The sequence below is a fragment of the Salmo salar genome, chromosome ssa06, assembly GCF_905237065.1.
Source record: "Salmo salar chromosome ssa06, Ssal_v3.1, whole genome shotgun sequence".
NCBI lineage: Eukaryota > Metazoa > Chordata > Actinopteri > Salmoniformes > Salmonidae > Salmo > Salmo salar.
In genome coordinates, this window is record NC_059447.1 from 35,954,818 (window position 1) to 35,982,505 (window position 27,688).

At 46.5% G+C, this 27,688-nt stretch overlaps 1 protein-coding gene across 13 annotated transcripts in view; it reads right to left on the reverse strand.

Moving 5' to 3' along the window:
• Positions 1-2,628: 2,628 nt before the first annotated feature.
• LOC106607174 (myocardin-related transcription factor A) overlaps positions 2,629-27,688 on the reverse strand; it is a 48,141-nt gene continuing 23,081 nt past the window's right edge. For 3 of the 13 annotated variants that reach the window (XM_014203833.2, XM_045720460.1, XM_014203836.2), the window contains 15 exons: positions 26,103-26,168; positions 13,659-13,714; positions 13,427-13,502; positions 12,986-13,201; positions 8,953-9,230; positions 8,554-8,807; positions 8,279-8,444; positions 7,728-8,180; positions 6,792-7,607; positions 6,437-6,646; positions 6,212-6,328; positions 5,693-5,842; positions 5,499-5,588; positions 5,294-5,351; positions 2,629-5,193 (listed from right to left, as the gene is read on the reverse strand). In XM_014203833.2, coding sequence (XP_014059308.2) covers positions 4,598-5,193; positions 5,294-5,351; positions 5,499-5,588; positions 5,693-5,842; positions 6,212-6,328; positions 6,437-6,646; positions 6,792-7,607; positions 7,728-8,180; positions 8,279-8,444; positions 8,554-8,807; positions 8,953-9,230; positions 12,986-13,201; positions 13,427-13,502; positions 13,659-13,714; positions 26,103-26,168 — 3,602 coding nt within the window. In that variant the 3' untranslated portion in view covers positions 2,629-4,597. Of the gene's footprint in view, positions 5,194-5,293; positions 5,352-5,498; positions 5,589-5,692; positions 5,843-6,211; positions 6,329-6,436; positions 6,647-6,791; positions 7,608-7,727; positions 8,181-8,278; positions 8,445-8,553; positions 8,808-8,952; positions 9,231-12,985; positions 13,202-13,426; positions 13,503-13,658; positions 13,715-16,819; positions 16,939-17,266; positions 17,374-26,102; positions 26,169-26,383; positions 26,534-27,688 lie in introns of those variants that run through there. The other 10 variants (XM_045720464.1, XM_014203840.2, XM_045720466.1 and 7 more) reach the window with 10 other exon arrangements.

Below are 27,688 nucleotides of genomic sequence, written 5' to 3' on the forward strand. Positions count from 1 at the left end.
TCCACCCGGATTGACCATTCACCCTTCCTCCTTTTGTTTCTTGTCTTATGTAAACATACCAAACGCAACATATCATACTAATTTCAGTCTCCAGGCTTTACATTTACTATGTTACCCATAGTCTATGAGACCAGGCTGTGTAGATAAGGGAGACCATGAACACTGAAAGGGAATGCAGTCAATAATGAAGGAAATTAATAAATCATAAAGCTATGGGAGAGGAAAAGAAAAAGCAAGAATAAGACAGCACGGGACAATGAAAGAAGAAGCAGGACGAATGGAAGTGGGGAAAAAAGGAATGTGACATTTCCAGAAGGAAAGAGGGAAGCAGAACCGAAGGAATTGAACACGAGAGAGAAAGACAGACAGCACTAGATTAAGAGACAGAGACAAGAGCGACAGGAAAACCGGAGAGAGCTGACTAAGAGAGAGATAAGCCCACCACATGAGGAACCAGCATTGTGATTGTAATACTGCTGATTGATTGTTAACTGTGCGGCAAGAATGGGGGGCCTTGAGGGGCGGCTGGGCCTGAGGGGAGGGAGCAGAATAGGGGGTCTGAGACAGGCAACAGTCTGGCACAACAGTAAGGGGTGCTTGGACTGCAGTCGGAGGATATCGAGCCTTTCAAACCTCCCTCTCCACACATATGCTCTCGCACACACACACACGCCATACACTCTGGCACTCAAACACACACACACGCCCACACACACACTCTGCAGGCCAGCGACAGCTCCATCAATCTCACTGGCTCAGTGTCTGCACATAGCAGCTGTCAGTGCACAGGCAGGAAGGTCCCAGGCTGCAACGACAGGCTTAAGAAAAGGGAGAGAGGGAAGAGGGAGGACGAAAAGAAAAAAGATAAGATAAGAGCAGACACGGGTCAAGCAACTGACATATGCAGGCGCCGTGCTCTAAGTGGCGTGGTGGTCCTGTAATGGTCAGTCACTCAGGCCATAATGGTGTGTGGACGGCTGGACACCCTGTCTGTCCGCAGAGGGGCATCGACAGCGACCTCAGTACATTAGATGGATGGGCTCCATCGATCTTCCCATCCACCGTTTCATAAACTCTATTCAATTTGAGCACTCCTAAAGAGCTGCATAGTCCCCCTGCACTGCTATTCTGCTATTGGAAGGAAATCAGGCACCCTTTACTTGAAGGTCACATCACAACCTGTTGGCCAGAAGAGGTAACGCAGGAAAGAAAAAAAGGATTTGGTTCCCTTCCAAGTCTGTACTGTACCTCCGTCAATCAACTCAATTTGCAGCTCTACCTCTACAGGACTCTTTTATCCCCACTAATGTCAACCAGAGGATTGTCATTTGTCAAATTAATTCCAGAGAGAGATTGCTTCAATCCCCCAACAATGTCAGGTAGGTACCCCCACCACGTCATAAAACACTAGTGACCCTAATCAATATGTATGGTTTAAGAGGGGTGATCTGTGATGGAGTAGTGGGTGGGGTTAGACAGCCCATAAAACCTGATGGACTATTTCAGAGCAGAAAATGAATTAAATGCGGAGGAATTCATTGCGATTGGATGCATCCGGAACAACTTAAGTGGGATGGGAGGGGGCATGTGGGTGGATGGGGCGGCAGGGGGTCTTGAGTGACGTTTTCAATTAGTTGGCAGGAATAAAGTACCTTACTCAATACTCAGAGAGCTGCACACTATTGTTCCAGCTTCAATTACAGTCAGGAATAAAGTAGCAAGAGGAATTAAACTGAAAAGACGGGACACTTCTTCACTGAGAAAATAAAAGCTTAAAACAGATTAACTTTGAAAATTGGCCGGAAAATTAATTGGGGTTCCAGATTGGTTAATTAAACAAAAAGAAATATGAACTGCTTATTGAAAGAGTTCAGTTTTGACAAGTGTCCAGAAGCCCCTTGGATCTTCATTGAAGAGGTAAGGGAAGAGGACGATGGCTGCTGTGAGTCCTGTAAGGTTTCGAGAAAGCATTAAATAAAATAATGTATACAAAGATGATACATGTGATCTACATAACATGTGGAAAACCGATACCAATTGTATATACCTTTGTGTTCCTCCTCGTCAGTATACCTGCAGACACACAGACAAAAAAAAGTGAGCACATGAAAGTGGGCAGTTGCAAAGCAGGGTCTATATCTATGGGCTAGTTGTAATACAGTAGTTTGGTCATTCTAGAGCAGGGATCATCAACTAGATTCAGCTGCAGACCAATTTTTTATTGAGTAGATGGTCAGGGGGCTGGAACATATTTACAAATATATGACAAAACAGATGTAATCATTTCAAATCGTGCATACATTTGTATATGAACACATACTGTATCTCTCTTATGCATGGGTATTCTTTGGAACAGACTTCCAAAATTAAAATAACAAAGCAGATTTGCTCGTGTTTTTAGTCTTTTATGTCCAAACAATTATATATTGTATTTTACTCAGAAAATTTGGGGGGCCAAATAAAATCACCCACTGGCCAAATTCGGGACACGGGCCACCAGTTAGAGAAACCTGCTCTAGGGGGATTCTGGTGCTAAATGATTACTTCACAGTATCTGCTGTTTCAAAATGTTCATCTCCAACCCTCATTCCATGCTGTGACCCCCAAACATCCACGCTGTAAACCACAATTTATCAAATTTAAATTTAATCAATTACTTTTCTAAAAAAAAATTATATATATATACATAAAAATGTCCAAATCATGAAGAAGCCCAACCAGTTTCCCTCCCCAGAGCAATCCCCAAATCCCTCAAGTGTTGACAACTTAAAATGGAGCATTTCAGAATCCCTAATACAGCAGATCGGGGCTGACTGGTCTACAATCCCTCTACCATGGAGGGTTTTCCATTCAACAGCACCAGTCAGGCCACCATAAGGGTAAAAAGTCAAAGAGGAGGATATACTGGACAGAAACTGCCTGTCCGCCCCCACCACAAACACACACACAGGAGAAGTGAGAGAGAAGCATATCTTGAATGTATCTTTGTGGTGATATGCAAGGATAATCCATTCAAACAAGCTAGCGATGCTCAAAATTGAGCATGTGCAGATGTGTGTGTGCAGTGTTGTATGATTGCGAGTCTGAGGCCGTGCAAATGCAGGCTGTATCACATCCGGCCATGATCGGGAGTCCCATAGGGCGGCACACAATTGGCCCAGCGTCGTCCGGGTTTGGCCGGGAAAGGCCGTCAGTGTAAATAAGAATTTGTTCTTAACTGACTTGCTTAGTTAAATAAAGATTCAATGTAATACAAAATAGGTTTTCTAACTCCGGATAGAGAGTTCACACTGTTAACAGAATTTGTCACAGTAAACCGTGTACTTCGTAGTGCTCCATTGCCTAAAATGGAATAACACTGTCAAGTCAAAAAAAGAACTGTGCATTATAATACATTTTCAGTGTCTAAATTGGTATATTACAGCAAGAATTTATAGGGAGGACTTTATTAATAAATTGTTTGGCAAAGGTACTGATACAGTACATATTAATAATAATACAGTCCTGATGTTAAGTGGCACCCAAAATAATAACACAACATTCGTGGTTCACCACTGCAGCTCCTGGTTCAGTAGGCATCACTATAATTGATGGAGTGGACTACAGCATACACGAAACACGTCATCTCTGCATACTTAATTGCTTATATAGGTTAAAATGAAACAAACATTTCCGTCTTTGCAATCTCTTAACCCTAACTTACTTTAGCTACAGTACTGGCTGACATATAGTCCAGCGCGTCTATGAAAATGAACCTACGTCCAAGGGAGATAAAGTACACTTACGTAGCAGCAATACCTCTGTTAAAAAAGCCGGTTCTCATTTTTATCAAATCCTATCACGTCCGTCATAATATTCTAGAGCAACATCATTAAAGCTAAGCGAGTGAGACCACGTGTTCTAAAACATGAAATCATGTTTCCTGGCATTTTCAAAGATTTTCCAAAATACATCCCATATTATGGGAAAAAATATATATCATAGTCAAATATCTGTCTGTGTGTCTCTCCTCTGTACCGGGCTCCTCCTGCAGTTCTCCTACTCAGCCAGAGCTGCGCTCACCAGACTGCTACACTGGAGCCATGGTCTGACTCCTGCATGCATTCACGCTAACAAACAGCTACTTGATTCTCCTTCACCTTGGCTTCCCTGATCATCTCCTCTAAAGTTCTCATGAAAATAAGTAGGTTGTGGTTTTTTTAACCCTAAAGCTGATAGACAGACGTGATTATCGTCTTGTTCTCACATTACTGGTTCAACATTGTTCCAATATCTCCATACTATTACTAATACTACTAAGGGCAATAATAAACGTAGACAATAGTCTAGATGGGTAGCTACGGTAAGCTGCTGACAGGCTCAGATGAAGGCGCATCATCAACTACGGTCCACAGGGGTTGTTAAGCTACGTGTGTAAGAGGGCCTGCCTTATAGAACATAAGAAATCTATCAAAGTGATAGTCAGTAAGAGGGACTGAGTTCAGAGTGCAGTAGAGCCAGTGTGTTTTTGAGTTGTTGTACCGTACGTTGAGAAAAGAGAGTTTTACAATGTAACATCATCATCCATCTGTGTGGATGACACTAAGACTGTCCAGGGCTATAAGCAGGAGTCCCAGTGGAGCTGCAGGTCTGAACTGTCCAGAAAGTCTGCTGAGAAGACGCTGGGGGGCGTGTGGGGGCCCAGGGGACCCAGTGGGGCGAGCCCTGCAATCTCGTTGCTCGCCCCTCCCATGGTGATATCCAGCCAGTCCATGCTGTCCAGGGCATGGTCTCCGAAGTCCAGGCCAGGGGGGTTGGCCGTGTAGCCCGACAGCTCATAGGTGTCCATGGGCGAGGATGTGTGGTCCAGGATGCTGGGGGTGCTCAGCATTTGACTGTGAAGGTCGTCAATCAGGGTCAGGGGCCCGCCAGGCTCCACACCCAGGAGGGGTTTGCCCGTGGTGCTCTCCAAGAAGTCCTCCAGACGTCCATTTCCTGTGTTGCTTACGTCCTGATCAACGGTGGCCGGTGCCTGCAGCTCCACCTCCTCCCCTGGGCCTGGCTGGGGGGTCTCGGGTTCAGGAGGGGTGGAGGGCGAGAAGTGGAGTTGCAGCTGGAGAGGGGAGGGGGCCTGAGAGTGGGAAGGGGAAGGGGTGTTGGGGCGCAGTCGCGCCAGGGAAGGGTCGGGCGCTGGTTTGAAGGTGGCTGAGATTTCTGGGAGAGGAGGAGAGAGAAGAAATGTCAACCAGTAGGAGACAAATATTGAATCAGGAAACCAGGAGGAGTTCTCCTTCTATCGGCATTCAACACTCACCTCCTGTCTGAATCAGGATGTCGAAGAGGTCGTCCATATGCTGGGTGGATCCATTATCCTGGGAGCAAGACACAGGGAGAATAGTAAAACGTGACACAGCCACTGAGTTGAGAGGTGAATACAAAAGAGCAAGAGTCTCGGCATGGTTGTCCATAATGAGACCTCTGAGACACAAACATAGAAACAACCAGGCGGCGTGGGTTACCTTGTCATCCGGTGGGTTAGGGGAGGGCGTCTGTTTGGGAGAAGGAGGGCTGAACAGGGGTTCATGGTCAAGACCTGGACTCAAATCCTCCTGATGGAAATACAACAATGTTCTCATGTCTTAAAAATGTATACTATTAACTTGTCCCTTTAGAGAAGCGCAGCTACAGTACAAGTTAACAGGTTCACAATTACCGTTTGAGCTGGAGGAGAGGGGGAGGCGTCTTTTTCAGAAGCGGAGGAGTCATCACTGGGGAAGAAAGGCTGGAGATTGGGCGGGGCAGAGAAGGAGAGAGCGACCCCTGGGGAGTGATTGGTTGACACCTGCAGCCCCGCCTTCTGTCCCTAAGCAAAATGGGAGATAAATCTTAATTAGCTGAGATGCAAATGAGCTGAAAGCTTCATTCTGAGTTTAAAACATAAATCACAAAGATGAGGAACATCATTACAGTAATTACCAGAATAATAATCACTATTACATTGCATTAGTTATCAGCTCTTATATATATATCAAGGATGCTGTCAGCGTATTACAGGCTTTACATTGTTAATTCACATACCACAGCCGATTATTGGAGTCACCGAGGCATTTCTGAATGACTCTCTCACTTAATGGGACATTAGCAACAAGCCAGTCACCACCATAATTGAGGCTCCATTGACCACTGTTCAACGGACATCCTACATGTCAGGCTTTTAGAACCTTTCCCTTACCTTTCTGGTTGGCTGTTTCACAAGGCCTGGTTGAGTTTTCGGTTTTGATTGGGTGTCACTGTTGGACAACTGAAGAGGGGATTGGCTGGGCAGCTTGGTGGGAGTTGACTGCAGTCTCTGGTTAGACCAAGGAGAGAAATAGCGTGAGAAGAAAAGTAAGCAGCACAAGGAGTCCCTAAACAAAAACATTAGGTTTGAGAGTGAAACAGGGATTTAAATGTTTACCTGCAGTATGATGTGATTGGTTGCTTTGCCCTGTGGAGTGCCTTGTGGCGTATCATTCCCTTGGCTCTCGGCACAGTGATTGGTTAGTGCGATGAGGAAATGGTTGCCGTTGCTGTCTGTCACCAGGGTAGGTGTGGAGTGTGTCTTGAGGAGATCCAAGGGGAAGGAAGTGGTGGAGCTCGACTGCAGATTGAGGAACATCTGAGACACCTGGAAGAGACCAAAGGCATTAGTCAGTGAGAGACTAACACAAGGTGACACACTGACTATTCTGACTGGGATCACATGTGTTTTGCTGTCACTGTCTGCAGCTCTTGTTGTGACTAGCCGTTGAGTTGTTTTGACTGCCACTGACCTGTTTTGACTTCAGCTGCTGTTGTTGTTGTTGTTGTGCCTGCAATATCTGCTGTTGTTGATACTTTGACTGTAACAGCTGTTGATTCTTTGATTGTATCTGCTGTTGTTGTTGGGACAGTAGCTGCTGCTGCTGCTGCTTGAGCTGTTGCTTGTGGGACTTCTTCTTCCTCTGCAGTGAGCGGTGTTTCTGCAGATTCTGCTGGTTCTGCTGTAAGAGCAGCTGCTGCAGGGCCTGCTGCTGTGCCAGCTGCAGCGCGTTGATCTGCTGCGTCTGCTGCACCTTCAGCTGCTCCAGCTGCGACCGCTGCTGTGCCTGGATCTGCTCCAGCTGCACCTGCTGAGGTGGGGCTTCCAAGGACGGCTCCACGGCCTCTTCCACGTCCCCAACCTCCTGCTTGATGGTCATCTTGGTGACCTCCATGTGGCACTGGGAAGGGGTCGGTGAGCGGGCATTGGGGCAAAATGTGGAGGGGATACTGGGTATGTCTGGGGGCTCTTCCTTCACCCTGACAAGGCCCAGGGGTTCTGGGAGGGCGTCCCGGCCCCCTCTCTTGCCCTGTTCCAGTTGGACGCGCAGGGTCTCCACCAGCCGCTGTTTCTGCCTTAGCATGCAGGTCAGCTCCTCGATCTGCTTGTCCTTCTCCTGCAGCATCTGGTCCTTGTTCACAGACGGGGGTGCTACTTGCAGGCGTTTCTGCAGAGCAGCCATGGAGAACTGGCAGGCTGTTGGGGTCGAGCCACTCATCTCCTCTTTGATAGTGCCAAGGTGCTGGGGGGAGGGATGGAGGCTTAGCTGGGTGAGGGGAGAGCTTACCTATTTGGAAAGAGAACAGTAGTCTCAAGATTCAAACCATAAAACCTGATATCTGGGCCCTATAAAAGCATATATATTTTTTTTAAGTAAGGACACATCTGATATAGAAAGGAGACCTACCATCTCCCCAAATGCGTCTCCATTACAGCTCGTCTCGTCTGGGCTCATCCCAGCTAGCGAGCGGTCCGAGTGGGCAGGAGAGACAGGCGGGGAGGAGCTAGTGCTGCCGAAGTGCATGATCTGCTGTGGAGCAGTGGTCATGAATGGGAAGGTTGCCAAGGTTACCACACCTGCATCTCCTGATTGGTGGACCATAGAGGACAGGGCCTGGTGTTGGGAAAGTTGCTGTTGCTGCTGTTTTAGTAGTTGTTTTTGTTGTTGTTGTGTTGGGTGGTTGGTTTTGGGAGCTCCGGCCCCTGACCCTGTGGCACCCCCTGCTGTTGTAGTTGTTGCACTACCACCACCACGACTGTTCTGCTGAGCCTGGTAGTTCCTCAACCGCTCGATGAGGTCATTCTTGGTGCCTGATACAGGCAAGCTCCGCAGTTTGAGCTCATGCTTCAGTTCAGCCACCTGGAGGACAAAAGAAGGTGTCAGAATGTGAAATGTTTAGACACAGTTGGTTTTGTCAACACAGTCAACTCTTGATAAATGCAACGGCTTTTACTGACCTTCAGGTCGTCCAGGTTAGGAGGCAAAGAACCTGGTGTGGCCCCTCCCACATGTGTGTCACTCTGCCGGCTTGGTGCACTTTGACTGGAGGAGGATGTCGAGGGGGCGGGTACGGCTGGAGAAGGAGCGGGGCCATTGGTGGGAAGTGGTTGATCTGTTTGTGGTCTGGAGAGAAAAAAACGAGAGTCAAAACGATGATAGGATAGGATACAGGCTGGAGTGGATGGGTATGTGAAGCAGTTGTATACACACGCGCAAACACACACTCACTCACTTGGGTGGTGCAGGAAGGATGGTGTGGTAGTTGTAGTGTTGCTGCTGCTGGTTGATGATCTGCAGCTGGAGGAAGAGCTGCTGCTGGTGGAGGATCTTGGCGTAGGTGGAGTCCAGCTGAGGGGGCGGCTCGTGGTCGGCCTTCTGGTCTGGGGGGATGTACTGGTGGTACTTCAGCTTCCTCACCTTGGGCTTGTTGTCCTTGGGCTTCTTGGATCGCTGAGGGGGGCGCTCTGAGGTGGGCTTTGGCTGGGACTGCAGGGGGAAAGACCATTGAGACGTAGTGGATTAAACACTGGACTAGTCTACTGTTAACAACAGAAGTAATGCTAAACTAATAATACAAATACAATGGGCTTTGATACAATACTCATAATTAGCCGTGACAGCTGCCACTAACCTTGTTCAGTGCAGGGGCGGCTCTCAGAACTGCTGTCCCATTGCTCAACTTCACTGGTTGGCAGGGCCCATAGAAGGGAGGAAGAGGAGGGGGTGGCGGAGGAACCTGAGTGAGAAACTGTGTGGGGGTGCTGTTGCAAGCTAGGGCGTCGGGGGGAGAGGGCAGAGGGGCGTGGCCCAGAGGAGACTCCTGACCAATGGGCTGATCAGGAGAGAGAGTATCACTACTGTCCTCATCAAAGGAGGATATCTCTCCAGCAACCTTGGGGAAGTCTGTCTCTAAGGGAGAGAAAGAGGGATGAAGAGAAGACAGAACAAAAGAGTGAAAAGAGAGAAGAGGGAAAAAAGAGGGAGATAAACAGTGAGAGAAAGTAGAATAATGAGCCACCAGTGACAGTTCAGTCATTGTTGTTGTGATGTAGTGTGAGGGAGCCATGTAAAAAAAAGCCAGGCTTTTGTGTCAACATTAGCCATGCCATCATTTCTCTCAGCAGCCAGTCAGCATCAACAGAGGTTCCTGCAGTGGCAGCAGGCAGGCAGCAGGGGGAGATGGAGGCCTGCTGGGCCCGGGGCTTTATCGTCACGTTGTATATGGCTGGTACATCCCCACGCCTTTGATAAGGACCATTATGGATCTTTTATTTACAGATGGCAGGCAATTGGAGCGCTCAGTGAGCACCGTTGGCTATTAATTTCCCATCAGTGGGAGATGATGAATAACCAATATGGGATACGATTCATTCTCTTCCTGAACCAATCATGTGATGGCTTCCCCTTTCCACCGCCGTTTGTGTGTGTGTGTTTGTGTGGCTGAGAGTGTGGAAAGCAGCACAGGTTTAAGTCATGTCCCTGTTCTCTGTGTGGATATGACTGCCTGTAATTTGATTGTTGTTATTAAGAACCACCGACAGCCAGGGCAATCCCTCTGAGATTGAACCATGCTGGAACCTGACGCTCAGACATGTTTACGTTCATCTTCACAGCAATCAATCCAGTTTCTATCATCTCATTTATCTCTCGGTTTAACAGCACAGTAGAGACTACCTGTTATGTGAACTCTGGTGTGGCAATACATTTCCTTTACATCTAATCCAACCAACTGTGCCAAGTCATGTCTCGATGCGTGCGCACACACAGCCCCACACACACAAACTGACACCCTCACATTTTATAGTGTTGTGTGAAATTGAAATCAACATGTTTCTGTGAACTGTGAATGCACAAATGCGAACAAACACTAGTATGATTAATATAATTTGCACCCATGAGGGGCCCGCAGTGGGGAGGTGGGCAATGAGGTTGGCCCCTGCTCATCAGACAGTCATGAATTTACAGTGTGTGTGTAAATACATATCTAAGGTTAAGAATGATATCTCCATGCTTGGCAGCAGCTTTGAAGCATCTGAAGGCAGGCAAGGCCCTTCTAGATGGGCATGGTGGGGGAATACCAACTTGAACATCAATATGTTCATTTTGGCTGGAGGAGATGGCCAGGAGGGACAAGCAGAGGTTTAACACACACACACGTTTTAACACACACACAGTGCATTCACAGTGTATTCGGAAAGTACTCAGACGCTTGACTTTTTCCACATTTTGTTATGTTACAGCCTTATTCTAAAATGGATTCAATTTTCTTTTTTTTTATCTCAGCAATGTACACACAATACCCCATAATGACAAAGCGGAAACAGGTTTTTAGAAACGTTTGCAAATGTATTAAACATAAACACCGTATTACATAAGTATTCAGACCCCTTGCTATGAAACTCGAAATTGAGCTCAGGTGCATCCTGTTTCCACTGATCATCCTTGAGATGTTTCTACAACTTGATTGTAGTCCACCTGTGGTAAATTCAACTGATTGGACATGTCTATATAAGGTTCCACAGTTGACAGTGCATGTCAGAGCAAAAACCAAGGCATGAGGTCAAAAGAATTGTCCGTAGAGCTCAGAGACAGGATTGTGTCGATTCACAGATCTGGGGAAGGGTACCAAAATATTTCTGGTCCCTAAAAACACAGTGGCCTCCATCATTCTTAAATGGAAGAAGTTTGGAATCACCAAGACGCTTCCTAGAGCTAGCCACCCAGCCAAATCGGGGAAGAAGGGCCTTGGTCAGGGAGGTGACCAAGTACCCAATAGTCACTCTGACAGAGCTCCAGAGTTCCTCTGTGGAGATGGGATAACTTTCCAGAAGGACAACCATCTCTGCAGCACTCCACCAATCAGACCTTTATGGTAGAGTGGCCAGACGGAAGCCACTCCTCAGTAAAAGGCACATGACAGCCCGCTTGGAGTTTGCCAAAGGGTACCCAAAGACTCTCAGACCATGAAAAACAAGGTTCTCTGGTCTGATGAAACCAAGATTGAACCCTTTGGCCTGAATGCCAAGCGTCCTGTCTGGAGGAAACCTGGCACCATCCCTAAGGTGAAGCATGGTGGTGGCAGCATGCTGTAGGGATGTTTTTCAGCGGCAGGGATTGGGAGACTAGTCAGGATTGAGGGACGGATGAACGGAGCAAAGCACAGAGAGATCCTTGATGAAAACCTGCTCCAGGGTGCTCAGGACCTCAGACTGGGGCGAAGGTTCACCTTCCAACAGGACAACGACCTAAGCACACAGCCAAGACAACGCAGGAGTGGCTTCGGGACAAGTCTCTGAATGTCCTTGAGCGGCCCAGCCAGAGCCCAGACTTGAACCTGATCGAACATCTATGGAGAAACCTGAAAATAGCTGTGCAGCGACGCTCCCCATCCAACCTGACAGAGCTTGAGAGGATCTGCAGAGAAGAATGGGAGAAACTCCCCAAATACAGGAGTGCTAAGCTTGTAGCGTCATACCCAAGAAGACTTGAAGCTGTAATCACTGCCAAGGGTGCTTCAACAAAGTACTGAGCAAAGGGTCTGAATACTTATATAAAAGTGATATTGCAGTTTTTAATTTTTTATAAATTAGCAAACATTTCTAAAAAACAGTTTTTGCTGTCAAGGGGTATTGTGTGTAGATTGAATCCATTTTAGAATAAGGCTGTAACGTAACAAAATGTCAAGGGGTCTGAATACTTTCCGAATGCACTGTACATACACACACATACACTGAGACACACACAGATGCACAGTATTAATATGACGTGTGACTGGGTCCGATGTGAGCAGAGTTCATATGATGACCTTCATATAGAGTTTCACTGGGTGGACTATTTTTGCTTATTCAGCAGATGTTCATGTCACGCTAGTGAGCGAATTTGTGAATTGTGGCAATTGGAAACATTGGGCTTGTGGAATGGTGGACTTCTTACAAGAACCTGTTTGATGCTGTTGAAATAGAATAGTGTAGTGATCATGAGAGGTAATTTGCTAGTGTGGCTACATAATATGGAGTGGTACTGTGTCTGCTTGATGCAGCTGCTTTAGTTACCTATGATGGCCTGTTTGATGCTGCTGCTTTAGTTACCTATGATGGCCTGTTTGATGCTGCTGCTTTAGTTACCTATGATGGCCTGTTTGATGCTGCTGCTTTAGTTACCTATGATGGCCTGTTTGATGCTGCTGCTTTAGTTACCTATGATGGCCTGTTTGATGCTGCTGCTTTAGTTACCTATGATGGCCTGTTTGATGCTGCTGCTTTAGTTACCTATGATGGCCTGTTTGATGCTGCTGCTTTAGTTACCTATGATGGCCTGTTTGATGCTGCTGCTTTAGTTACCTATGATGCTCTGTTTGATGCTGCTGCTTTAGTTACCTATGATGGCCTGTTTGATGCTGCTGCTTTAGTTACCTATGATGGCCTGTTTGATGCTGCTGCTTTAGTTACCTATGATGGCCTGTTTGATGCTGCTGCTTTAGTTACCTATGATGCTCTGTTTGATGCTGCTGCTTTAGTTACTAATGATGGCCTGTTTGATGCTGCTGCTTTAGTTACCTATGATGCTCTGTTTGATGCTGCTGCTTTAGTTACCTATGATGCTCTGTTTGATGCTGCTGCTTTAGTTACCTATGATGGCCTGTTTGATGCTGCTGCTTTAGTTACCTATGATGGCCTGTTTGATGCTGCTGTGTACAGGCAGGATGTTCTTGTGAATGAGCTCCATGGGGCCGGGACGGTGGGAGATCTTGTCGTTGAGGTCGTCAGCCAGACGGGCCCTCTTCAGCTGCAGTTGTTTGGCCTGGAGGGAGGGTTCCGCCGACGTCTCTGAACACACAGCACACAGCGGGTTAGCCAGCCAACAACCATCAGGCACGTGATCTTTATCAGGAACCAGGAAATCAAAGCTGTGACTTTCAACTTCAATGCTTATGTAATGATGCAAATACAAAGGTAAAAGCACACAGCACAGCTACTAGTTATGGCACTCAATATCAGCTAATGGAATGGAAGAGCAAACAATTGAGGGAATTTATTTTATAGCCTACATTTTTTTAGGTGTAGCACCCTATGGCTCAGGGAGGGGGCGCTGTCTGAGAAACTCACCCTCCAGAATGTGCATCCTGACCAGCTCCGACCTCTCCGGCCGACTTCGGATCTTCCTCTTTAGGTAGTCTTCAGTCTGGGAGAGGGGAGAAGAGGAAGAGAAAAGAGAAAAGAGGAAGAGAGAAGGGGAGAAATGATTCACTTTTTAACCAGTTCACCATTGAGGGTCAGTTTAAAAGTGTTCATCTGACAGACAACACAAAGAGTGAGAGGAGTATGAAGAGAAACTCACCCGCGCTCGCTCTAAACTTCGTCTCTGTTCGTGGAAGGCAGCTGGACTTTTCAGCGCTGGAGAGAGAGAGAGAGAGAGGACATTAACAGGGCAAAGTGTATGTTCACGCTGATGTTTAAAAAACAAGTGGCTAGAAACGTATGCCCTCATGTACCAGGCAAGGACTTCATAATGTACTTTACATTTTACACTTGAGTACTCAAAACCAATAGCACATCAGTATGCCTCTAGTCATTCATGAGTCAAATAGCAGGTTTCCATTTTCATGATCTGACAGTCACAAGGTGGGAATGGAATGGAGACATCGAAGAGTTCTCCCTGAATGTGATTTTCCACTGTTTGAGTACCTTCAGTACCTTGTTTCTGCAGTCAGAGCAGACAAGAGACAGCGATAAAGAGAGTGCTAGCTAGATTGTCAGTCACACATTAGCTCCCGCCCCCCTCTCCTTCCCACTCACTCCCTGCAATGCACAGTGTGTGTTCTGACCGGGCGGGTCAGGTCAGTTGGCCGCAGGTCAGCCTCATAGTACCGGCACAAGCCTCAGTTCACCCCATTGAGCATGGGCACATCACTGTTACCCACACACCCCTAGGACTCTAACCCTGTGCCCCCTAGCCTCCTGGAAGAAGACATGACCTCCTTGGGCGGTGCGGTTCCAGCGCGCCAGTCTGTCAGTGAGGAGAGAGGAGCAGGAGGGCGATGATGAGGTCAGAGCCAAAAGCCCCATTTATCTGCGTGAGCGCCTGCATCACCGGCCTCCAACCCGCTCGCTGCTGACACACTGCCCTGCTGTTAGGGTACAAGAGGGACTACTACGTTGCAGTTATAACATGTAACGGCCCTGCTACGCTACAGCCATCTCAAACGTTTGATTATTCTTCCTCGGGGGTTGATTTGAAAATCCAACTATTGTAATGGAAGGGGGCGGCTCTCGGGGGCTGTGGGTGTTTAAGTGAGGAAGACACAGAGGAGAGCCAACCAGTAAAAAGCACAGCCCCCTTCATTAACGAGGCATTGTGCTGACAACATCAAAGAGCCATTCCAGGATCTGAAGTCAGGAGGCCTTTGAGAGTTAGGTGTTATCCTGAGTAGTTTACATCTGGTTGAAGTCTGTTGTTGTGTTTTTATAGTGGAGTTGAATGTGTTTAGTCTGATGCTGGGTGTTTGTCTGTGCAACTACCTGTACATGAACCCCACTTTCACTCTCTTTTTTCACTTCCTGTCTGGCTTCCTCCCCTTCCTTCTAGTCACAACACCCCATTATGTAACCAATCAGTATGGGCTGAACAAAATGACCCTCAATTACACCTTCTAATTGAATTTAATGAAAGATAATAAAACAATAATTGCTGTTGCTCTCATATTCTCATAGCATAGCACCCTAATCTTCTTTAATGCAATATTAATTAGGTATTCATTGTTGAAAGTGTTTCCTGAACCTTCCTTCACCAAATAATCAACCAACATGACTGCGAAATATATCTAGCCTCTTGAGCAAAACACTGTACATCCTGACCACTCGCCACTAAAGAAATGTACATGGTGAAAGAATTCTTCTCAGTCCATCCCTGCGCTCCTAAATGGACTGACTGTGTCTGCATCTGTGGCTAAGCTTATGAACATCATGGACCGTGATGGATTTATGCATGCAGAATAACGAGAGTCACCTAAGTGCATCTGTGAGCGTGAGGACGAGTGTTTCATGCATGATGGTGTGTGGATCACGTCTTCTCTGCAGTTTTACTAGTAGCAGCACCCTATGTCTTAAAGTGGATATAAATAACATGCAAGGTAGGATATCACCAGGTCTGCTTATTATAGCCCAGGTTCACACAGTGTGACACAAACACACCCTTACACCACAGCCGGCTAACCACGCATGCAGTCGCACAAATACTGTTAAATGATTCCAACCATGAGAAACAGTCATGATTGTTATTTAATTGAATACTCGGTATGTGATATCACTAGCTATAACAGCCATCTAATAAAAACAGCTCATGTCAATCATACAAAACAATAATCAAGCGTCATTAAACTGTCCAAAATGGACAATAAAGTATCTATTCTATTTTAAAAGGTAATTTTGATTCCTGTAATTGAAGGCTTGACAATGCGTTTCATTGTTATCTTGAATTAGACAAATGCTTCAAATTGTAAAAATCTACATTTCTCTCCACAGAGACATGAGTGTGCGCGTCCTGAATATGCTTCACTGTTTTCTAGGTTAGAGCGTACAGTATACGCTATGGAAAATCCCATTATCTTGACTTAGTAATTCATTTTCATACACTCGTAACAATGTGCGTAAGCAAACGTATGACTGTTAGCCAACGTCCTAGAATGTTATGTTATCCACCCAACAGTGCACATTCAGGCTAATGTTTGTCTGGACAAAGAGCCAATTAGCTGAACACTATTTATACAAAAGTATGTGGACACTCCTTCAAATTAGTGGACTATTTCAGCCACACCCGTTGCTGATAGGTGTATAAAATCTCCATAGAGAAAAATTGGCAGCAGAATAGATTTACTGAAGAGCTCAGTGACTTTCAACCTAGCACCGTCATAGGATGCCACCTTTCCAACAAGTCAGTTTGTCAAATTTCTGCCCTGCTAGCGCTGCCTCAGTCAACTATAAGTGCTGTTATTGTGAAGTGGAAACGTCTAGGAGCAACAATGGTTCAGCCGCGAAGTGGTAGGCCATACAAACTCACAGAACAGGACCGCCGAGTGCTGAAGCGCTGACATTTCAGCCGATTCTGTGCTTCCAACTTTGTGGCAATGGTTTGGGGAAGGCCCTTTCCTGTTTTAGCATGACAATGCGACAACGCACCCATGCACAAAGAGTTCCATACAGAAATGGTTTGTCGAGATCGGTGTGGAAGAACTTGACTGGCCTGCACAGGGCCCTGACCTCAACCCCAATGAACACCTTTGGGATGAATTTGAACGCCGACTGCGAGCCAGGCCTAATCGCCCAACATCAGTGCCCGACCTCACTAATGCTCGTGGCTGAAGTCCCCCACATTAATGTTCCAACATCTAGTGGAAAATCTTCCCAGAGGAGTGGAGGCTGTTACAGCATCAAAGGGGGGACCAACTCCATATTAATGCCCATGATTTTGGAAGGAGATGTTCAACAAGTAGGTCCACATACTTTTGGTCATGTAGTGTACGCATCTCTGAGGCGGTGAGTAGAAAATGTTGCAGGCCTCCGATTGAACCAGTCCTCCGGTCAGCAGTGATCACTAACACTCATTTAGCTCTTCTCTTTATCTGTGGTTGAAACAAAAACACTGCTTTTACATGAGACCACTTCCACACTGCTCTCTGATTGGTTGGAGTGGTGTCACCCTGGGATTGCATAAAACAGAGACTGTGTCCCAAATGGCACCCTATTCCATACAAAGTGCACTACATCAAAAATGTAAAAGGGAATGAGAGGAAAGAGAAGTGGCTGTCTGCACACTGACAGTACCAGCAAGGACGACCTATTTTGCAGTATGGTCTGATACTCAGACCTAGGAGGTTAAATATGTATTCAGGAGGGAAGCAAGAGAAGGAGAGGGAGCGAAGGAAGTAGTCAGTAGACATGATGACTCACCTGCCGTCAGGTGGTCGTTTAGCAGACAAATGCCTTTCCTGTGACTGCTACTCTTTCCCTCTCCTCTCCTGTTCTCTGCCATCTCCTCACAGCCTCTCCTCTCCTGTTCTCTGCCATCTCCTCACAGCCTCTCCTCTCCTGTTCTCTGCCATCTCCTCACAGCCTCTCCTCTCCTGTTCTCTGCCATCTCCTCACAGCCTCTCCTCTCCTGTTCTCTGCCATCTCCTCACAGCCTCTCCTCTCCTGTTCTCTGCCATCTCCTCACAGCCTCTCCTCTCCTGTTCTCTGCCATCTCCTCACAGCCTCTCCTCTCCTGTTCTCTGCCATCTCCTCACAGCCTCTCCTCTCCTGTTCTCTGCCATCTCCTCACAGCCTCTCCTCTCCTCTCCTGTTCTCTGCCATCTCCTCACAGCCTCTCCTCTCCTGTTCTCTGCCATCTCCTCACAGCCTCTCCTCTCCTCTCCTGTTCTCTGCCATCTCCTCACAGCCTCTCCTCTCCTCTCCTGTTCTCTGCCATCTCCTCACAGCCTCTCCTCTCCTCTCCTGTTCTCTGCCATCTCCTCACAGCCTCTCCTCTCCTGTTCTCTGCCATCTCCTCACAGCCTCTCCTCTCCTCTCCTGTTCTCTGCCATCTCCTCACAGCCTCTCCTCTCCTGTTCTCTGCCATATCCTCACAGACTCTCCTCTCCTGTTCTCTGCCATCTCCTCACAGACTCTCCTCTCCTGTTCTCTGCCATCTCCTCACAGCCTCTCCTCTCCTCTCCTGTTCTCTGCCATCTCCTCACAGCCTTCCTCTCCTCTCCTCTCCTGTTCTCTGCCATCTCCTCACAGACTCTCCTCTCCTGTTCTCTGCCATCTCCTCACAGCCTCTCCTCTCCTGTTCTCTGCCATCTCCTCACAGCCTCTCCTCTCATCTCCTGTTCTCTGCCATCTCCTCACAGCCTCTCCTCTCCTCTCCTGTTCTCTGCCATCTCCTCACAGCCTCTCCTCTCCTCTCCTGTTCTCTGCCATCTCCTCACAGACTCTCCTCTCCTGTTCTCTGCCATCTCCTCACAGACTCTCCTCTCCTGTTCTCTGCCATCTCCTCACAGCCTCTCCTCTCCTGTTCTCTGCCATCTCCTCACAGCCTCTCCTCTCCTGTTCTCTGCCATCTCCTCACAGCCTCTCCTCTCCTGTTCTCTGCCATCTCCTCACAGACTCTCCTCTCCTGTTCTCTGCCATCTCCTCACAGACTCTCCTCTCCTGTTCTCTGCCATCTCCTCACAGACTCTCCTCTCCTCTCCTGTTCTCTGCCATCTCCTCACAGACTCTCCTCTCCTCTCCTGTTCTCTGCCATCTCCTCACAGCCTCTCCTCTCCTGTTCTCTGCCATCTCCTCACAGACTCTCCTCTCCTGTTCTCTGCCATCTCCTCACAGACTCTCCTCTCCTGTTCTCTGCCATCTCCTCACAGCCTCTCCTCTCCTGTTCTCTGCCATCTCCTTACACCTTCTCCTCTGCCATCTCCTTACACCTTCTCCTCTGCCATCTCTTCACACCTGCTCCTCTGCCATCTCCTCACACCTTCTCCTCTGCCATCTCCTCACACCTTCTCCTCTGCCATCTCCTCACACCTTCTCCTCTGCCATCTCCTCACACCTTCTCCTCTGCCATCTCTACTGTTCTCTGCCATCTCCTCACACCCTCTCCTCTACCAATTCCTCACACCCTCTCCTCTCACCCTCTCCTCTACTATTCTCTGCCATCTCCTCTCACCCTCTGCACTCTCTCCAACATCCTCCCTCTCTTATGTTGAATGAGACCCTGGTCTTGTTGCTTAGTCTGGCCCCATGCAGACCGGGGTTCCCTTCTGATCAACGTAAGAAAGGAGAAGTAAACATAAAAGAGAAGCAGCAATAGCAGATATAATAAGGTTGAGCAATACATCCCAACAAAGCTGCTACTGTGACTGACTAACACTGTTGCATTTTCACCACTCGGAAAGCACAATAAAGAAATATTCTAACGTATCAAGGCTGTTCGTAGTAGAAGGAAATGCAAGCCTTTTTTTTGATGGCCGCACATTGAATTCAATCCCGCTGCACACAACACTGTGTGCCGTCTCACTTGTTACCAGCAAAGCTTCATGAAGAGTGCCCAAGGATGGAAGACACTGAAGATGACAACTCAAATAACTACTCTAGCCTACTCAAGGTCTGACAACCACTACACACTGTCAGAACAGAGTGTGACTGAATTCAACGGCACCCTTTGTCGCAACATTACTAATAGGAGTAGATTTCAATTCGTATCTTCTCTAATACTCCAAAAGCATGGAAAATACGCATTGTTAAATACTTGTCTAAACACTAAGGTAGTCTGTGTCAAACCATAAGACCTACCCCTTCTGTGGTTCCCTACAGAACAAGGAAAATATGTGAGCAATTTATAATAGTGTTCTGTTCCTGTAATACTAGGCAGTGTACTGTAAATATGAACAACTTGCAATGCATAGAGAGTATTGTTAGTACATGTGCATTTCCTTTACTGGGCCAAATAGAGATTTGAAAGTGAAGAGAGAAAGTATTCTATTGGCGGTTCAAAACCCTGAGGAGGAGGAGGATCATGCATCCTCAATGAATGAAATGCCAACGAAAAACATGTCTGCTACTGGTTTATTACTCATAAACCCAATCAGATTGAACCCATTCATGTCCATAATGGAAATGTATCATTTCCTTTGGTACACTTGTTCTCTGAGCTTACTGATGGACATTTTTTACCGGCCAAAGCATTTGTCTACAATATGAGGTTTTGATATTGTTCTATATTTAGCCTTTGGACACATGGGGTTAATGTCTTGTTCAAGTGATCAGATCTTAATTTTTGGTACTGTATATACAGTGCCCTCCGTAATTATTGGGACAGTGAAGCATGTTTTCTTATTTTGGCTCTATACTCCAGCACTTTGGATTTGAAATGATACAAATGACTATACGGTTAAAGTGCAGACTGTCAGCTTTCACTTGAGGATATTTTCATCCATATCGGGTGAACTGTTAAGAAGTTACAGCACTTTTTGGACCTGAAAATAGCTGTGTAGCGACGCTCCCCATCCAACCTGACAGAGCTTGAGAGGCTCCGCAAAGAAGAATGGGAGAAACTCCCCAAATACAGGTGTGCCAAGCTTGTAGCGTCATACCCAAGGCTGTAATCACTGCCAAAGGTGCTTCAAAGTACTGAGTAAAGGGTCTGAATACTTATGTAAATGAGATATTTCCGGTTTTATTTTGAATAAATTGGGTATTGTGTAGATTGATGAGGGAAACAATTGTTTTAATCCATTTTATAATAAGGCTGTAACGTAACAAAATGTGGAGAAAGTCAAGGGGTCTGAATACTTTCTGAATGCACTGTATATGTGGACATCTGCTCGTCAAACATCTCATTCCAAAATCATGGGCATTAATATGGAGTTGGTCCCCCCTTTGCTGCTATAACAGCCTCCACTCTTCTGGGAAAGGTTTTCCACTAAATGTTGGAACATTGCTGCGGGGACTTGCTTCCATTCAGCCACAAGAGCATTAGTGAGGTCTTGTGGCTGATGTTGGGTGATTAGGCATGGCTCGCAGTCTGCATTCCAATTCATCCCAATTCAATGGGGTTTAGGTCAGGGCTCTGTGCAGGCCAGTCAAGTTCTTCCACACCGATCTCATCAAACCATTTCTTCACGAAACCTCGCTTTATGCACGGGGGCATTGTCATGCTGAAACAGGAAAGGGTCTTCCGCAAACTGTTGCCAGAAAGTTGGAAGCACAGAATTGTCTATAATGTCATTATATGCTGTAGCATTAAGATTTCTCTTCACAGCAACTAAGGGGCCTAGACCAAACCATGAACATTATTCCTCCTCCACCAAACTTCACAGTTGGCACTATGCATTCGGGCAAGTAGCATTCTCACCGAGGACAGATTATTTTTACGTGCTACGCACTTTAGCACTCAGCGGTCCCGTTCTGTGAGCGTGTGTGAACTACCACTTAGCGGCTGAGTCGTTGTTGCGCTTAGAAGTTTATATTTTACAATAACAGCACTTACACTTGACCGAGGCAGCTCTAGCAGGGTAGAACTTAGACGAACTGACTTGTTGGAAAGGTGGCATACTATGACGGTGCCACGTTAAAAGTCACTGAGCTCTTCAGTAAGGCCATTCTACTGCCAATGTTTGTTTATGGAGATTGTATAGTTGTTTATGCTCGATGTTATACACCTGTCAGCAAAGATACTTTTGTATATATGATGCACCGATATTACATTTTTGGCCGATACCGATATCCAATATTTTTGGATATCAATATTGGATACCAATATATCCTTGCAAAAAAAAAAAAAAAACGATACCGATAACTGATATACAATTTTTTTGCTGCCTTTTAAGCATTCTAGTACAGTTAAATAGTTAACACACACACACACGGACGCAGCGGTCTAAGGCACTGCATCTCAGTGCAAGAGGCGTCACTACAGTCCCTGGTTTGAATCCAGGCTGTATCACAACCGTCCGTGATTGGGAGTCCCATAGGGCGGCGCACAATTGGCCCAGCGTCATCCGGGCCGTTAATGTAAATAAGAATTTGTTCTTAACTGACTTGCCTAGTTAAATAAAAGGTTACACAAACAACTGACCGAAAATATATTTCGTTGGCATATACGTATGTCCCCATTACCAGTAAAACATAATCAAAACCTATTTCTTTCACTTACTTGCTGTTTCGTTGTTCATTTGTTCAGTTGTTTCATTCTCAACCGGGATTTCTATGGAATGCCGTTTGGGTCTTTGCGTGTCAAAAAGATACACGTCAAATAACACGACAATAGTTAGCTAGCTAACTATATAGCTAGGTGTCATCATCTAAAATAACCCTAATTTATAAGACAGTTCTTATTTGATTAATGGTGGTCGGACCCTACATCCGGCGCCGACAGAGATGGCCGCCTCGCTTGGCATTCTCAGGAAACTATGCAGTATTTTGTTTTTTTTATGTATTATTTCTTACATTGTTACCCAAGGAAATCTTAAGTTTTATCACATACAGCCGGGAGGAACTTTTGGATATAAGAGCAACGTCAACTTAACCACATTACGACCAGGAATACGACTTTCCTGAAGCAGATCCTCTGCTTGGATCACCACCCAGGACAATGGATCGGATCCCAGCCGGCGCTCCAAAACAACGGTGCCGCAGGAGGGGCAGAAGAAGTGGTCTTCTGGTCAGGCTCCGTAGACGAGCACATCGCGCACCGCTCCCGAGTTTACTACTCGCCAACGTCCAGACTCTTGACAACAAGGTAGACGAAATCCGAGCAAGGGTTGCCTTCCAGAGAGACAGAGATTGTAACTTTCTTTGTTTCACGGAAACGTGGCTCACTCGAGACACGCTATCGGAGTCGGTACAGCCACCTGATTTCTTGTCGCATTGCGCAGACAGAAACAAACATCTCTGTGGTAAGAAGAAGGCCAGGGGGTATGCCTTACGATTATCGAGACGTGGTGTGATCATAACCACATACAGGAACTCGAGTCCTTTTGCTCACCTGACCTAGAATTCCTTACAATCAAATGTCGACCGCATTATCTACCAAGAGAATTCTCTTCGATTATAATCACAGCCGTATACATCCCCCCCCAAGCAGACACATCAATTGCCCTGAATGAACTTCATTTGACTCTATGTAAACTGGAAACCACATATGCTGAGGCTGCATTCATTGTAGCTGGGGATTTTAACAAGGCTAATCTGAAAACAAGTTTTATCAGCATTTCGAATGCGCTACCCAGGAGGAAAAGAATCCTGGACCATTGTTAGACTAACTTCCGCGACGCATACAAAGCCCTGCCCCGCCCTCCTTTCGGAAAATCTGACCACGACTCCATTTTGTTGCTCCCAGCCTATAGACAGAAACTAAAACAGGAAACGCCCATGCTCAGGTCTGTTCAACGCTGGTCGACCAATCTGATTCCACGCTTCAAGATTGCTTCGATCACGTGGACTGGGATATGTTCCCGCATAGCGTCGGACAACAACATTGACGAATACGCTGATTTGGTGAGCGAGTTTATTAGCAAGTGCATCGGTGATGTTGTACCCACAGCAACTATTAAAACCTTCCCCAAACAGAAACCGTGGATTGGTGGCAGTGTAACCGATGTGAAATGGCTAGTTAGTTAGCGGTGGTGCGCGCTAATATGGTTCGAGCCCGGGTTGGGGCGAAGAGAGGGACGGAACCTACACTGTTACAGCAGCATTCGTGCAAAACTGAAAGCACGAACCACTGCTTTTCATCAGGGCAAGGCGACCGGTAACGTGACCGAATACAAACAGTGTAGCCATTCCCTCTGCAAGGCAATAAAACAAGCTAAGCGTCAGTATAGTGACAAAGTAGAGTCGCAATTCAACGGCTCAGACACGAGAGGTATGTGGCAGGGTCTACAGTCAATCACGGACTACAAAAAGAAAACCAGCCCCGTCGCGGACCACGATGTCCTGCTCCCAGAAAAACTAAACAACTTCTTTGCTCGCTTTGAGGTCAATACATTGCCAACGACACGGCCCGCTACCAAAACCTGCGGGCTCTCCTTCACCGCAGCCAACGTGAGTAAGCATTTAAACGTGTTAACCCTCGCAAGGCTGCCGGCCCAGACGGCATCCCTAGCCGCGTCCTCAGAGCATGCGCAGACCAGCTGGCTGGTGTGTTTACGGACATATTCAATCAATCCTTATCCCAGTCTGCTGTTCCCACATGCTTCAAGAGGGCCACCATTGTTCCAGTTCCCAAGAAAGCTAAGGTAACTGAGCTAAATGACTATCGCCCCTTAGCACTCACCTCCGTCATCATGAAGTGCTTTGAGAGACTAGTCAAGGGTCATATCACCTCCACCCTACCGGACACCCTGGACCCACACCAATTTGCTTACCGCCCCAATAGGTCCACAGACGATGCAATCGCAATCACACTGCCCTATCCCACCTGGACAAGAGGAATACCTATGTAAGAATGCTGTTCATCGACTACAGCTCAGCATTTAACACCATAGTACCCCCCAAAACTCGTCATTAAGCTCGAGACCCTGGGTCTCGACCACGCCCTGTGCAACTGGGTCCTGGACTTCCTGACGGGCCGCCTCCAGGTGGTGAGGGTAGGAGGGTAGGAAACAACATCTCCACCCCGCTGATCCTCAACACTGGGGCCCCACAAGGGTGCGTTCTCAGCCCTCTCCTGTACTCCCTGTTCACCCATGACTGCGTGGCCATGCACGCCTCCAACTCAATCATCAAGTTTGCAGACGACACTACAGTGGTAGGCTTGATTACCAACAATGACGAGACGGCCTACAGGGAGGAGGTGAGGTCAGGAAAATAACCTCACACTCAACGTCAACAAAACAAAGGAGATTATGATTTTTTTGTACAGCTTTGACAGTGCTACTATCTTTTTTGACACGCAAAGACCCAAACGGCGTTCCATAGTATGCATGTCATGAAGCTAATAGCAGTGACGCTATTACTGTGTAACTCTGGTAGGGCAACGTCTGAAAAATAGCGCACTTGGTAGTGTAAACCGGTGCTTGACCAGTCGGCGAAAGCCAAACATCACCCACGACAGAGAACGGTTGATTGTCAAGGGTAATGAATTACATTATCTTGGCTTGAATGGATTTCGCCTTCGAGTTGTCTCGCTGAAATGTTGTTACTCTTGCAAATGACTGCTTGACTGCTCGATCAACACAGCAGACATTGTGGGCTAGTTTAGGAATGCCGTGTTGCATGTATAGCGCAACATTTCACGTGTTGTCATTACGTCATGTACCTTCGTTATACAGGTATGCACGTCAGCTTTGACATTGGTTTTGTACATTGGGCGTTAAACTAGACATCGGCCAATACCGGCATTTTTAGCTAATATCGGCCAATTACGATATGTTCACCGATATATCGTGCATCCCTAATATAAGGTCCAGGCAATCTATATAACTATTAAGATCTGATAATTTGAACATATTTACATGACTTTAATCATGAAATGTGTAAAAAAACAGTAACCCCATGTGTCCAAAGACTAAATATAGTACAATACAGAAACAGCTGTAGTTCACAAACAATGAGTTGAATCATATATTTGGCATATTTGGGCTTAGAACAGGTCATCTGTGTTTACTATGTTGACACCAAATGTCATGCATTTTACACCAAACAGAATGTGTTCTGTGGCGTATTCTGATATTGTACTAAATATAGTTAGAGGATGTAAATTGGTTAAAAAAGAGGTTCCTGGAACTAACTAGTGTGAAACAGAGAGGAAGTCTATCTTAGCAATGTAAACATTCATTGACTGTGCAATGAAAAGAACAAGTGTAACAGCTCAAAATTAAATGTGGCAATGAATTAAATGCACAGGCCCCAGTACACACTGACTGAGTTTAGCATTCACAAGTCAGAAGCAGAGGAAGGAGCTCGATCCACTTTGAAGACTGACAACGACATTTCTCAGAAAAAAGACGGCGACGATTTAACCACATGCATAAATCATCAGGATCCCTAGAACCTTAGAACATGAAGCAAAGCATTGAGATGCGTATAGCCATGTAAGATACTATACTGTTGTATATTAAGTGCCTGTTATGAAACAAGTGAGGTGACCGCAATGGAGTAGCTTTACTGATTCTTATGGGCGTGAGGTTAGGTCAACAAACTATCCATTCACTTTGAAAAGCAAGCTAATGAGGTGAGGTAGCAGCTAGAGGAAGGGGAGATTTGTTTGGGGATGAGGTAGTTTGACGGACAAGAGAGTGTTACTTACGTGGCATGATCCCCTGACTGACCAGTTCCTCACGGGTCCGTCTCTGCTGGAGTTTGAGCTGGAGCACTGCATAAGAGGGACAGCAAGAGGTCAGGTGAGTACACTACAGACAGAACCAGCAAGGGCAACAACCAAAAGTGAAAACCCAAACGCCCTACAGTCAGTTTCCGTTCCGTGCTCTTCTCCTTGGGAGGAAATACAAGGCCGGTTACAGCCCTGTTGTAAATTAATATAGTGTATCTTTCTGGGAGGTAGAAGCCAAGAGTTGAAGAGTAACCTACTCACTGCTCTTTTGGCCCTTGCTCTCTCCTCTCTCCCTCCCACAGAGTCGTCTGACAACCGATACAGAGGTTATCAGAGGCAGGGAGGAGAAATAGCAGGCAGATGGTCCCTGTCACACACACACACACGCGCTTCCTGTTTCTACACTCAAACAGCAGCCGGGTTGTCGCGTTTTGACAACTTCTACCACACAGAGAGAGATAGAGAGAGTGACACTTCCGCATGGCTTGAACAATGCTAATGCACAGAGGACTTGTAAAAACAGGAAGGCCCACATTCACAATTCAAAATAGAATGAGTTGTTATATTGAGAGGAGTATGTGTACAGATAAATGGTAACACTTCTGTACTGACTAAATGTGTATGACACGAATAAATGTGTCTCGCTAACAGCTGCCTAATCTCAGCTGGACCAAGCCTATAGAAGGAACACAGAAAGCTAGTGATGGAGACCATGTTCTCATCACATCATCATTGCTATCCAGTGTTTACACTTCAGCCACAGCGAGCTGAGTGGACTCATGTAAGTGATTCCTGTCAGATGTGAAGTAAAGTAAACCTACATTGTCAGTACACGCATAAGCAGTTTTCATGAAATTAGAGATGTGATACTGTACATGTGAGGGGAAGTTAAGCTGTTACAGTATACTACATAGCCATACAGTATGTGGCCTGGTGTTCATGTGTGAGAGTATGATTGTTGGACCAGTCCATTGTACTGTACACAAAGTGATGCTTGTGTGCACCTCCTGAGGTAGTTGTGTTTGTAGCTGGTCTGCTGCCTTCATGGGAACCACAGGGAAGTATTCTGACTAATAGGTCAGAGTGAGATCAGTGTGGGCGATGTGTGACTTCTTTCTCATGGTCTCCGTCTCTCTCTGAGCTAAGCCTCTGTGGTTTTTCACATCTCTGACCAGCGTCAACATTTCTGACAGTCCTGGCTGTCGCCGCCTGGGCCAAATATTCCTCTTTTCTCTTATATGGCTGCTTGACGTAGGACTCCCAATAGTCCCCTCAACGGGAGACGAGATGGGCTTACTGGGGGGAGGCACTCCTCCAGTGGCAGATGATTTGCTAGTTGTGCCAAGGACTGACAGGGGAATGATGCCAGGTGCTTATACACAATCTTTTCTAGGCAAATGCTCACTCTGAAATGCCACAATTTGAATTCATTACCGTTCTCAGTACCTCAATGTGATGTAAACGAGAACATGACATTTTCCTAGCACCTGTCCCTCTCCATATCTCCCTTTGTGCTCAATTTATGTATCGTCACCTTTCTCTGTGCGTCGCTTCAAAACTTC